Source organism: Mustela nivalis (assembly GCF_964662115.1).
Source record: "Mustela nivalis genome assembly, chromosome: 15".
Taxonomy (NCBI): domain Eukaryota; kingdom Metazoa; phylum Chordata; class Mammalia; order Carnivora; family Mustelidae; genus Mustela; species Mustela nivalis.
This window is the reverse complement of record NC_139034.1, coordinates 23,371,120-23,383,176: the sequence shown is the minus strand read 5'-3', so window position 1 is coordinate 23,383,176 and position 12,057 is coordinate 23,371,120. Positions and strand designations below refer to the sequence as shown.

General features: G+C 39.4%; 2 protein-coding genes across 2 annotated transcripts in view; one reads left to right on the top strand and one right to left on the bottom strand.

The window, feature by feature from the left end:
• Window positions 1-1,206: 1,206 nt before the first annotated feature.
• The window catches only part of STOML3 (stomatin like 3), a 29,410-nt gene continuing 18,559 nt past the window's right edge, over window positions 1,207-12,057 (top strand). The window contains exons 1-2 of the mRNA XM_082700470.1: window positions 1,207-1,253; window positions 9,397-9,617. Of these exons, the coding sequence (XP_082556596.1) occupies window positions 9,566-9,617 (52 nt within the window). The 5' untranslated portion in view covers window positions 1,207-1,253; window positions 9,397-9,565. The remainder of the gene's footprint in view (window positions 1,254-9,396; window positions 9,618-12,057) is intronic.
• FREM2 (FRAS1 related extracellular matrix 2) overlaps window positions 8,492-12,057 on the bottom strand; it is a 187,453-nt gene continuing 183,887 nt past the window's right edge. The window contains exon 24 of the mRNA XM_082700380.1: window positions 8,492-8,672. Coding sequence (XP_082556506.1) covers window positions 8,652-8,672 — 21 coding nt within the window. The 3' untranslated portion in view covers window positions 8,492-8,651. The remainder of the gene's footprint in view (window positions 8,673-12,057) is intronic.

Sequence of the window (12,057 nt, the reverse complement as noted above, 5' to 3'; positions counted from 1 at the left end):
CAAGAAAAATTAGTAAGTAATCTTTCTGTAGTGATGCTGCTACAAGGTTTAGTTTTACTGTCCTGTGAGTCACTGTCATCATAGCAAAGGAACTATGTCCTGTTCATCTTTTAGATGTATTTCTGGCATCTTGTGTGTATCAGGCACTTAAAGGTTTATAAAAAAAAATGAAGAGAACATTTTTGGAGCACTTGCAATAATTACTGCAGACTGGTTTTATGTATCTCATAACCCTATGAGATAAGTACTAGCTAGCAACTTAATTAACCAGATAAATAACTCAAAAAGTAAGTCCCACAATAAAGTAAGTGGTAAATTTGAACTAAGCATTTAATACCAATACCAAAACCAAACTACTTGTACTACCAAGTGCTTTGAAAATACTCAAGAGAGAACATGAGTACCTTTCTGCCTGAGGGAGTCCAGAAAGCCTCAGTGACATTAAAGTCTTGGGATGAATAAGAAATAACATCCTTTATAGAGGCACAAAGTGTGACAGACCAGCACAGCAAAATAATCCCATAACTGGGTGGGGTTTGAATGAAGGGTGTAGTTTTGGGGATTCTCAAAAGCAAGGGACATACTGCAAAAGACCTTGTAACAGCCATGCTGAGGACTTGGGCATTTGTTTTGAGTCAGCAATTTGAAATAGAAAGCACTTTGCAAAAGTCATGCAAGCTACAGCATGGAAGTTGAGTTAGAGGTAGTACACTGGGTGGTTTTTGCAGAAATCCAAAAGTGGAGATGGTGAGGATCTACATTATGGAAAAGGGTTAGAATGTACCTTTGCATTCTCTTTCCATAAAGCCCCATAGTCACACAGGATTTGCAAACACTTAATCATATAATTGATGATCCTTAATTTTAAGCCACTTTAATTTTACCACTTGATTTGCTAGGAGAGTTTAGTCTGCATTTATAAAATATACTTAGTGTCACAATTTTAGAAAGGACTTCATTTACTCCAGGCCTCATTCTAGATGAAACTGAGCACGGTTTGTGTTGTCCACAGATGGTTAATGTGGCTATATTGAGAAACAGATTATGCTTCCAACATTGCCGGGGTGACAATGAGACCTGTAACATTTCTTGTTAAAAGTGGATGGAACGAGACTTTCAAGAATTAGGAACAATTAAGGAATAATATATTTTTAAATCACTTGACAAAATAGTAATCGATTAACTTTCTATAATTTTAACTTCTAGGGCCCTTAAATCAATTGCTTGAAGAAATTGGATTCCAAAGATTACAGGTGGGAACTTTTTTTTTTTTAAAGATTTTATTTATTTATTTGACAGACAGAGATCACAAGTAGGCAGAGAGTCAGGCAGAGAGAGAGAGAGGGAAGCAGGCTCCCTGCTGAGCAGAGAGCTGGATGCGGGACTCGATCCCAGGACCCTGAGATCATGACCCGAGCCGAAGGCAGTGGCCAAACCCACTGAGCCACCCAGACGCCCCAAGTGGGAACTTTTTTGAAGTATGTCCATATCCAAGTGATTTTAAAAAGTCCAACTGGGGGGCACCTGGGTGGCTCAGTCGATTAAGCTTCAGACTCTTGATTTCGGCTGATTGTGATCTTAGGGTCATGAGATGGAGCCATGTGTCGGGCTCCACACTAGGTTTGGATCCTGCTTAAGAATTCAAAAAGAAGGAAGAAGAAACATTGGGAACTGACAATGACAACTGTGGATTGAGCAAAAGTTCTTTTTAAAAAACGTGGAACATTATGACAGACTGGGGGAAACTAAAGTGATTGGTAGTAGGAGAAATCACATGTGAAATTCCTTAAATATAAATTTATTGACTTCAAAAAAAGGCTTTATTCCAAATTAAATTTAGTGAACCTTTATTGGTTCTAAAGGTGACACAACTTTAGTAAATAATTTGGGTCAGTTAAGTGATAAAAGATTGGGCAACATTGGCAAGTCAGTTGGAAAGGGAGATCAAAATTAAAGTATCCAGGTCCTTGTATTCAAGAGGGGCATTTTGATTCTGACTAAATTTTTAAATTCCTAATTTAATTAATTTCTGGTAGAAGTCTTAGAGTTCAAAGTCATTCGTGTTCAGGGCTCCTGGGTGACTCAGTCAGTTAAGCATCCAACTCTTTATTTCCACTCAAATCATGATCTTGGCTCAGGTCATGATCTCAGGATCATAAGATCGAGCCTTGCCTCCCGCTCCATACTCAGTGGGACGTCTTCTTGAGGATTCTTTCTCTCTCTCTTCCTCGTTCCTTTCCCCACTCCACTCTCACAAGCACTCTGTCTCTCTCTCTCAGATGAACAAATCTTCAAAATCATTAGCTTTTTGAACTCCTAAATGGTGGAGAGGGCAAATAGAGTAAGAAAAAACAGAGAAGGCACAGAAAAGTGGAAGAAATAAGCACACAGTAAGATGTCATACTTGCCTGTATGTTGGTATCACGGCACTTGTAAATGGAAAGGAAGCAGTAGGCTCAGAAGGCTTTTCAGGCTCATTCTACTGCACACACTCTTCCAAGAGAATAGACCAACTTATTCTTATAGACCTATTTAACCTTGATACCAAAACTCAGACAAGCATAGTAGGAGAAAAAAATCCAAGTCAACCTTACCCAAGAAAATAGAGAAACATAAATTATCAGCAAGACAAAATTATTCTTAGGAAATGGTACACCATAACCAAGCTGGGTTTCTGTCAGGGGTAAAGGATAGATTTATTAATAGTAAAGCAAGGATAAAATTAAATCTAAAATTATAATCATCAGATGGAGAAAAACCCATTTTTTAGTCTATAAAAAATGGTTGATAAAAATCACCATAATGGTTAAAAAACACATTTATCAAACTATGAAAAGAATGAAGCTTTAGTAGGTAAAGGAAATCTATAAAAGTATAGCAAACATTATTCTTAATTATGGAATTTTAGAAATAGCCCTTTAAAAGTGGGCTGGTCAGTGGGGCACCTGGGTGGCTCAGTGGGTTAAAGCCTCTGCCTTCGGCCCAGGTCGTGATCCCAGGGTTCTGGGATTGAGCCCCGCATCGGGCTCTCTGCTCAGCAGGGAGCCTGCTTCCTCCTCTCTCTCAGCCTGCCTCTCTGCCTACTTGTGATCTCTGTCTGTCAAATGAATAAATAAAATCTCTAAAAAAAAAAAAAAAAAGTGGGCTGGTCAAGTGAAATGTAGTTCAGCATTGTACTACAGACTTGCTAATATGACAAGGTATAAAAAAGTAAATGGCAAAAAGGTACAAAGGAAGATATAAAGCTTAGTGAGATTTACAAATATATTCAAAAGTCAGTTGCATTTTCAAATATGAGCAACAGGAAAAAACTTCATTCAACAAAAGGAATACCAGGCAATGGAATACTATCCGGAACTAAAAAGAGGAGCAACGAAGCTATAAAAAGACATGGTGGAACCCTAAATGCATATTACTAAGTGAAAGAAGCCAATCTGGACGAGTTTACATGGGATTCCAACTAAATGACATTCTGGAAAAGGTAGAACCTTGGACACAGACGATCGGTGGTTGCTGGCTTTGAGGGGGGAGGGGCAGAGAAGGATGAATAGGTGGGGAACAGGGTTTTCAGAGCAGGGGTGTAGAGTATTTCTGTGCTACTATAGGGATGGATGACATCATCATAAACATTATCATGACATTACGTATTTGTGCAAGCCCATGGAATACATTAATCCAAGAGTGAATCCTAATGCAAACCATGGACTCTGGGTGATAATGATGTGTCGATGTAGGTTCATCCACTGCAACAAGTGTACCACGCTGGCAGAGGATTTTGATAATGGGGGAGACTATGCATGTGTGGGAGCAAGAGGTGTATGGGAAGTCTTTATCTTCCTCTCAATTTGGTAGTAGGAGAAATCACATGTCAGTTCCTTCCTCTCAATTTGGAGTAACAACATCATGGAGAATTTTTTTTAACTTTATGACAATCATTAAAGAAAACTTATTTAAATGGAGGATACACAACTATCATGGACTATCATGGTTACAAAGAATAGATACTCTTTTAAAGAAATGAAGAACCTGCTCTACCAAATACCAAGACTAATGAAGGCACAGAAACGAAGACAATGTAGTATTCACTGGAGATAAGCAAACTGATAGTGGAGTATAATAAGGAAACCATGAGCACTCACTCCAATGGGACCAGTTTATAACAGCTGGCATGGCAGATCAGTTAAGGTATTGGACAGTTTGTTACAAAGTGCTCTGATAACTGGTTATTTATATGAAAGAAAATGAAAATGGACCCCTGCACTACACAATGCACAAAAAGCCACTCTAGGTGGATTAAACACTTAAAAGAGAAAAAAACTCTAAAAGCTTTCAAAGAAAATACAGAATATCCTGTCTTAAGGACATCCTGTCTTCCATAGAAAAGAATAGCTTTTTACGCAAGACATACCAGACACTAAGTATATTGAAGCTTCCCATATTTGATATCAAAGGCATCATTGAAAAGGTGAAAAGATAAGCTACAATGGGGAGAATTATATTTGCTTTTCATGTAACTGTCAAGCACATATATATACGCATTATATATATATTTATTATGTATATTAAATAAATATATATTTAATATGTATACGTTATATACATCTTAAAAATAGATGCAAGTGTGTATATAAAGACTATATACGATCAGTATAAAAAATAAAAAGCACAAAACACTAAGTGCAATACAGGGAGAAAACATGAATTGTAAACAGCCCTGTGAAAATTGCTCAGCTTTATTAAAATTCAGGAAAATCTGGGGTGCCTGGGTGGCTCAGTGGGTTAAAGCCTCTGCCTTCAGCTCGGGTCATGATCCCAGGGTCCTGGATGGAGCCCCGCATCAGGCTCTCTGCTCAGCAGGGAACCTGCTTCCTCCCCTCTCTCTCTCTGCCTGCCTCTCTGCCTACTTATATTCTCTGTCAAATAAATAAGAAATCTAAAAAAAATTTTTTTTCAGGAAAATCTAAATTCAGATTATAATGAAATACTATTTTACACCCACTCAGTTGTCAAATATTAAAAGCTCCAACACTATCAAGCGCTTCAAGGATGTGGAACACAGGCAATACTTGAGAGCAGTACAGGGCTAGTGGAAGATTCCGTCGATAACAAACCACTTGAAAACAATCAAAATCCTGTTTACAACAGTCTTGTAAAATTGAACATAAATTCTGACAATTCCATTTCTGAATGTGCACACGTTGATTTTAGGTACTGAAGAACTCTTGCATATATATATGCACCAAGACATATGTACAAAAAGATTCATAGTAGCATGATTTATAATAGCAAAAACTTTTAAATATCCTAGATAAGTCAATGCATGGGGGCCTGTTTGTCATGTGTGAGGTACACTCAAAATGACCAAACAGTTGCCTCAAGCAGCAACGTAGACGAACCTTAAAAACAATATGGAGCCACAAAGGTAATCACAGGAGAATACATGTGTATTTTTACATGGTCAAAGCAGATAAAGCTAAGTGATACATTGTTTCAAGATCTATACATACATTGTAGGGGCACCTGGGTGGCTCAGTTGGTTAAGTGTCTGCCTTCGGCTCAGGTCATGATCCCAGAGTCCTGGGATGGAATCCTGTGTGGGGCTGTCAGTTCAGTGGGGAGTCTGCTTCTCCCTCTCCCCCTGCCTCTTCCCCCTTGTTCATGCTCTGTCTCTGTCTCAAATAAACATATAAAATCTTTTAAAATAATTAACTAAATTTTAAAAGATACATACATTTACGATTAAAAAACTGTTTTAAACACCAGAGAATAATCGGCACAATTATGGATTGTGGTTATGGGGAGGTACGATAAGTCTTGTGAAGGATACTCGAACAGCTTTAATGGTGTTGGTTGTATTCTAGTTCTGAGGTTGGATGGTATATACATTGTTCATTTCATTCAATAAATGCATACACATTATATACTTATATGCATTGTATGTATTATTTCACATGCATCATCAAAATTTCCATAATAAAAATGTCCATTTAATAGAATGTTTTCTAATGGACTGATTATTTCATTAATGGGGGATATACTTAGGTAGAGAGATTTCATCAGCTGATAGTTGAAAATATTTATTATTCTGGAGTGGAGTCTAGGTCGAACTGGCAGTTTAGGGAGTTATCACTATAAATATCCATACAGATCTGTGGACTTAAATTGTTTTTTAAGGAGGTGGAAATTCAAGAATTGGATAAATGAGAAGGAATAGAATAGAATGGATGGTACACATCGGTGAAAAGTTAATGAAATCATCATTTAAAGAGAAGGGAACGTTTTCCTAAGGTAGCAGCAAATGTCCTAGAACGTATTGTGTGCGTCTTAGCAAGAAATGAAATGATGGCGGATGACATGTGGTGGGAGAGGTTTCCTTAAACCAGAAGCTTAGAGAAGGAGAAAGGTCTGAGGCTAGAACAAATTGTTTCAGGAAGGCACTGGTGCCCTAAGATGAACATTCAGGGCAAATCAAATATACATCTTTGGGGACAACATCCTGTAGGTCAAGAGTGGGAATAGAATTAGGACTTCTAAAATCGCAATTGTCCTAAAACAAACAAACAAGCTGTGCTCATTTCCGGACCTTGCCCTAGTTCAGTCATTGATAGAATGAAACTATAGAAACACAGAAAAACCTTCTTTGGGAGCTCATTCCCACAATTGGTGATCTGCTTTATTTCCCCCATGACAGAGGGGAGAAATTTCCACTAACGTGGCTCACAGTGATCTCTATTTTACACTAAGGAGGAGGAAAGGTTGTGAATGATCCCGTGTTTCATTCATCTCCAGAACCCCCCCAGCTGTCCCAGGCATTCTGTCCTTGTTGAAAGCATTCTTGCTTTCTAGGCTGAGATGCTCGGGACATTTTGCAGGAAGAAGAAAAACAGTTGCTTAGTCATCTTCCACAGGGAGGCATTTGTGGCAAGTGCCCCGAAGGCTCTTGCCAGCCACCACCAGGGAACAATTATTGTTCTGTTGTTTTGAACCTTGCGCCTAAGTGGTATCCAGCTAATATTAAGGGGACTTGTATCTAGAAATGAGCTAAAGCAGTACTTCCAAACATTTTTGCTGGATGACTGTGGAGGGTCATCCGATTCAGAGGACAAAGGGGCTTCCTGTTCCAGGCAAGGATTGTCTATGACCTTGTCCCAAGAAATGATGGACATAGGAAGTTTTCCTGTTGCTCTTTTCCATGCGAGGTTAGTCCCAAAGTTATGATGACCTGGTGCTCAAGCAGAGATTGTGTAGGAAGAAACAGAACAGAATGGAAGAACTACAGGGCAGAAGCAGGAATGGCCCTCAAGTTTGCAGATTTGCAGGAAACTGGAGAGATGTTAGACAAAGGTGACAAATGTTTTTAAATACTGGACCAATCACTAATCCATCTTCTCTGTGCTTGACACAAGGATGAAAAGAGACATAGTGTGAAAATTGACCCAGCATTCTCATGTTAGAAAGATCGCTGAGTCCTGAGAAACACAGTTCAGCTCTCATTCACAGTAATCATGGTTACCATTTATTAATGCCGGTCACGATTCTACGTACTTTACATGTAATGTTTCATATACTGCTCACTCAGACAACTCTGCTAGAGACTTCATCATGCCCATTTCACAGATGAAAAAACAGAACATGAAGAGGAACTAAATAAGTTACATGATGTTCCACGTTGGCAGGCAGTGTGAACCCAGGACCCATTTTCTTACCCACTATGCCTGTAGCATGGTTTCCACATCGAGCCACAGCCAAGGATGTACGCCAACAATGCGGAGGAAAGTATTCTAAAGTAGACAATCCCTGACTCGGTGCACACACATGCATCTGTTTTAATCTGAGTTTCTGGTCCCCAGCCTCCTTTCCCAAAGTTCTAATATTCCATATTAATTCTTATAATTACAAACTGTGGATGACAGCCTTGGTTATTACTGTAATTTGAGTTTGTAGAGAATGCAGTTAAGAGTATCAATTAGGGGGCACCTGGGTGGCTCAGTGGGTTAAGCCGCTGCCTTCAGCTCAGGTCATGATCTCAGGGTCCTGGGATCGAGCCCCGCATCGGGCTCTCTGCTCAGTAGGGAGCCTGCTTCCTCCTCTCTCTCTGCCTGCCTCTCTGCCTGCTTGTGATCTCTGTCTGCCAAATAAATAAATAAATAAATAAATAAAGAGTATCAATTAGTTGGCAAGTGTAACCCCCAATCTGGGAGGTTTTTAAAGATGAAGTTGATGAGAAGAAAGAGACTAGATGGTCGGGGGAAGAAAGACCGGCAAGACAGGATGACCTGAGAAAGATCTGAGTTGGCTTTGGGTTGTGTTGCTTCCACACCGAGGAAAACAAAATATTATTTGGAATAGTGATAGGAGAAAGATGACCATCATTCAAGTAGAATATTTGTCCTCTCCATGATAGAGTAACAGCTAAATTATCTTTGGCTGGAAGGGGTCTGATGAAAGAAGGACTCCTGGGACAGGAGCCTGGGGATCTGGATTCGAGAAGGAGCTTTGCCTCTTGTGAGCTGTTATCTTTGACAAATCACTTATTCATTCAACCAGTATCTTTTGGGCAGCAGAGGTGAGCCTGCACCGTTCTAATGCTGCAGGTTTCGTGGCGAAAACAGCACAACTAATCACATCTCTTACGGAAGCTGTCACGTATGTCAGGGCTCAGCAAATGCTTTCTGTAGAGGGACAAAGAGAAAATGTTTTAGGTGTGGCAGGCTGTATGGTCTCTATAGCAGATGTTCAACTACGCAGGTCTGGTAGGGAAGTGACCACAGAGAACACAGAAACAAATGGCTAGGACTGCGTACCAGTGACACATTTACAAAGATAGGGGGCAGACCAGGTGCAGCTAGCAGGCGGTAGTTAGCCAACCCTTTTTCTAGAGGCCAAGTAATTATGCCTATGGTAACATGTGTCAAGGCTCTGTGGCACAGAGGACACATATAGCTTTAGTGGTATTCAAGGAAGGCTAACGGGGCTGTTTCTAAGTGAGTGAGGGGATTACCATATGAGAGAGACTGGAAAGGACTAGCAGGGTCTCTGGGGACACTTCGGATTTTCCTCTTTGTCATGCTAATGATTGGTGGTCCTGGGATTATTTTAAGCAGGATGGCTACATGATCAGATTCAAGTTTTAGAAGATTCCTCACTGCAGTGTATAGATTGAATTGAATGAAATGTCATCTGCAGCATAAGGATAGATACACTTGCCCTGTATATCTACAGTTCATTGTGAGAGAATAAACTACAGGGAGTTATAAAATATAAATGATGTAGGGAATTATCTAGAAATATTTTATAGAAAACAATGCCATCAGAAGGTCATGTTCTTTTGAATTTTCTCTAGGAACAAAGGCAGCCTAAACTCATGAAAAAAAATCCTTTTGTTTGTGTTAACAGGCTTCCTTCACCAGGGAAACTGCTCCTTGGGGTGCTCATGAAAGGAAAGGAACTTCTCTCGCTTGCTCATTCCGGCTCTCTCCTTGTCCTCTCTCCTAAGCACCTGGAGCCCAGGCCTGGCTCCAAACCCATGAAAACTGCCCAAGTGTAAAAGCTTCTCAAGAATGAGATGGATCCTGGGGCGAATTCCCCTCAGAAGCAGGATAAAGAGAATTTAGTGGGTAAGTTCCTCTTTTCTGCCCTAAGTTTGTTTTAGGTATATTAAGTGAAGCAAGAGCCCTGGCAATTCTGAGAGTTACAAAGTAGCGGTGAGGGGGATTAATCCATACCGGGATTGGCTTCATTCGGTTAGAGCCCGGGATTTGGGGTTCATTGCTTTTTGTGGCTTTATCGGCTTCTTAAACAGCAATCTGTAATTTGCTCTTTTCTTTAGTAATAGATAGAATTTATATTTATTTTTACATTCTTTTTTTATTATTATTACATAGCAAAAACACGTTAAACAGGCTGAAATGTATCCATTTTCAAATATCATCGGATTATGCTATGATTAAAAAGAAAAGATGACTTGAGCTGCATTATGTCTGATACCTGGAGAAAAGTTGAAGGAAATAAAACTTGTCCCATAAGTACTAACTACTACCTTGAATAGCATGTCTGGATTATGAAGCATTTTGCTTGTATAATGTTTTTAAATCCTACAAATAATTCTGAGGTAGATTCTCATCTAATCTCATTTTATGAAGGAGGAAACTGAGTCTTGGAGGGTTTAAAAACTTGCTAAAGTTCCAGAAAGTGATAGTGATGATGATGATGCATGGGGGGCGGGGAGAGAGGTTTGACCCATGCTCTCTGTTGTTTATGTTGCCAAAGAAGTCACAGAGATAGAGAACACACTTGGCTATCAGTTTGTAAAAGAAAACGTATACATTTAGAGATATTTGCCTAAACTGATATGTGGGAAGCAGCAAATATCCCTTAGAAGTCTGAGTGGGAGGTCTCTCCGAAGTACCTTCCATTAGCTTTTTAAACAAGGAGTTTCATGAGACATTTTAGCTTGCATTTAATAAGCGAAGACCTGACTGGACCTTTATCTGTGAGATAAACTGTCCATGGGGTTACTTGGTTTTGACTTTTTAATATAATGAAAAAAGCCTGTGCTACCACAGTACAGACAAAAATGGAACGTAGTGGTTGCAACTTCTGATTTCATGTGGTTTTGGGAATTTCTGAGAAATATAGGATTAGTCATTCTCTAGAGATTTGTGGGATGAGTTTGCCCTTGCCTTTCTCCATCTTGGACACATTAACAAGATAACATTATCTAGTGCTGCAAGCTGTGCAGAAATTTCCACTCACAAATGTTGAGAGGATTAAATGAATAACTCAGTCCTTGTTATCAACTCCAGCAGGAGACTTCTGTGTACCGTGCTGTTGGCTTCAGGCAGAAGCTTTTGGAAACCACTAGTGTGCCTCTCTTCCCAACTCCAAGTTCGGTGACATCACAAGAGTAGATCTCTTTGTGAAAACCTATAGAGTGCTATAAATTAGGATCTAGCCCCCCAAGTTGTTAGACATTTACTCATGTGAATGAGTAGGGCAACACTCCTCATTAGCCTTTGACTTTTCTTGTACTCCTTTTTTTTCTTTAAAGTGAAGTTAATTGGAATCTTAATCATCCAAATCTTAGGATTTCTTCTCAACATTAATATGCAAAAAACCCCAAAACAAACAAACAAAAAAACCCCAAAAACTTCCCAGGGGGTTTCTTAAAAACACAGATTTTGGGTTCTTATCTCTGGAAGGCCTGATACTCTCATTTTGGGATGGACTCAAGATTTTTCATCCAAGTAAGCTGCAAGTTGGTGACATTGCCAGTCTGAGAACACACTTTGAGAAGCACAGTACTTCTTTTTAGCAGTTCTGTGTTTTTGCTGAAAAATGTTCCCTGATGCAAGTTGGGTGCACATTTCAGAGAACTAGGCAGGAGGGAAGATGATTTTCAGGTGATGAAAATATCGATAGTATTTACCAGGAGGGTTTCACTTTAGATTTTACATTTGACACTTAAAATCCTTCATTCTGTGGGGAAAGAACCAGGAAGTCGTGGAGACTGTACTTTACCAACCGTACTCCATAGGATGGGAAGTGAATAGAAGGAGAGAAGAACTTTTAACACTGCAACCCCAGACCTAGGCCCAGGGAAGGTGATTGTTTTCACTCCACACACCTTTTATTTTTCCCCGGGGCATCCTCTAGTCTTTCTTGCTCTGGAAATACAAAGGACTTTTTTTTTTTTTTCCTTTTTTTACTTGATGTGATTAATTTTTTATTTTAAATAGTATAAAGGTATCAAAAATTACGAGAACGTAGAACACTGTTGTTGGGGAGGAAAATTTTTCCTTTACCCTTCAAAGATTCTTCTGGCTGGGCTCAGAATTAAATTGACATGAGACTGAATAACAGGAGATAATCAAATTTAACTTTGTACAGACAGGAACCCCACGTACATAAGAGGTCCTAAAAACAGAAATGTCAAATGAGGTATATATGCCATCCTGAGCTACGGAATGGGCTGGGGGCCTGAGGTTCAAAGGGAAGAAGGACAATTAACAGAGTCATAAGAAGACCAGATGTTTGGTTATTAGAAGTTTGCTCTGC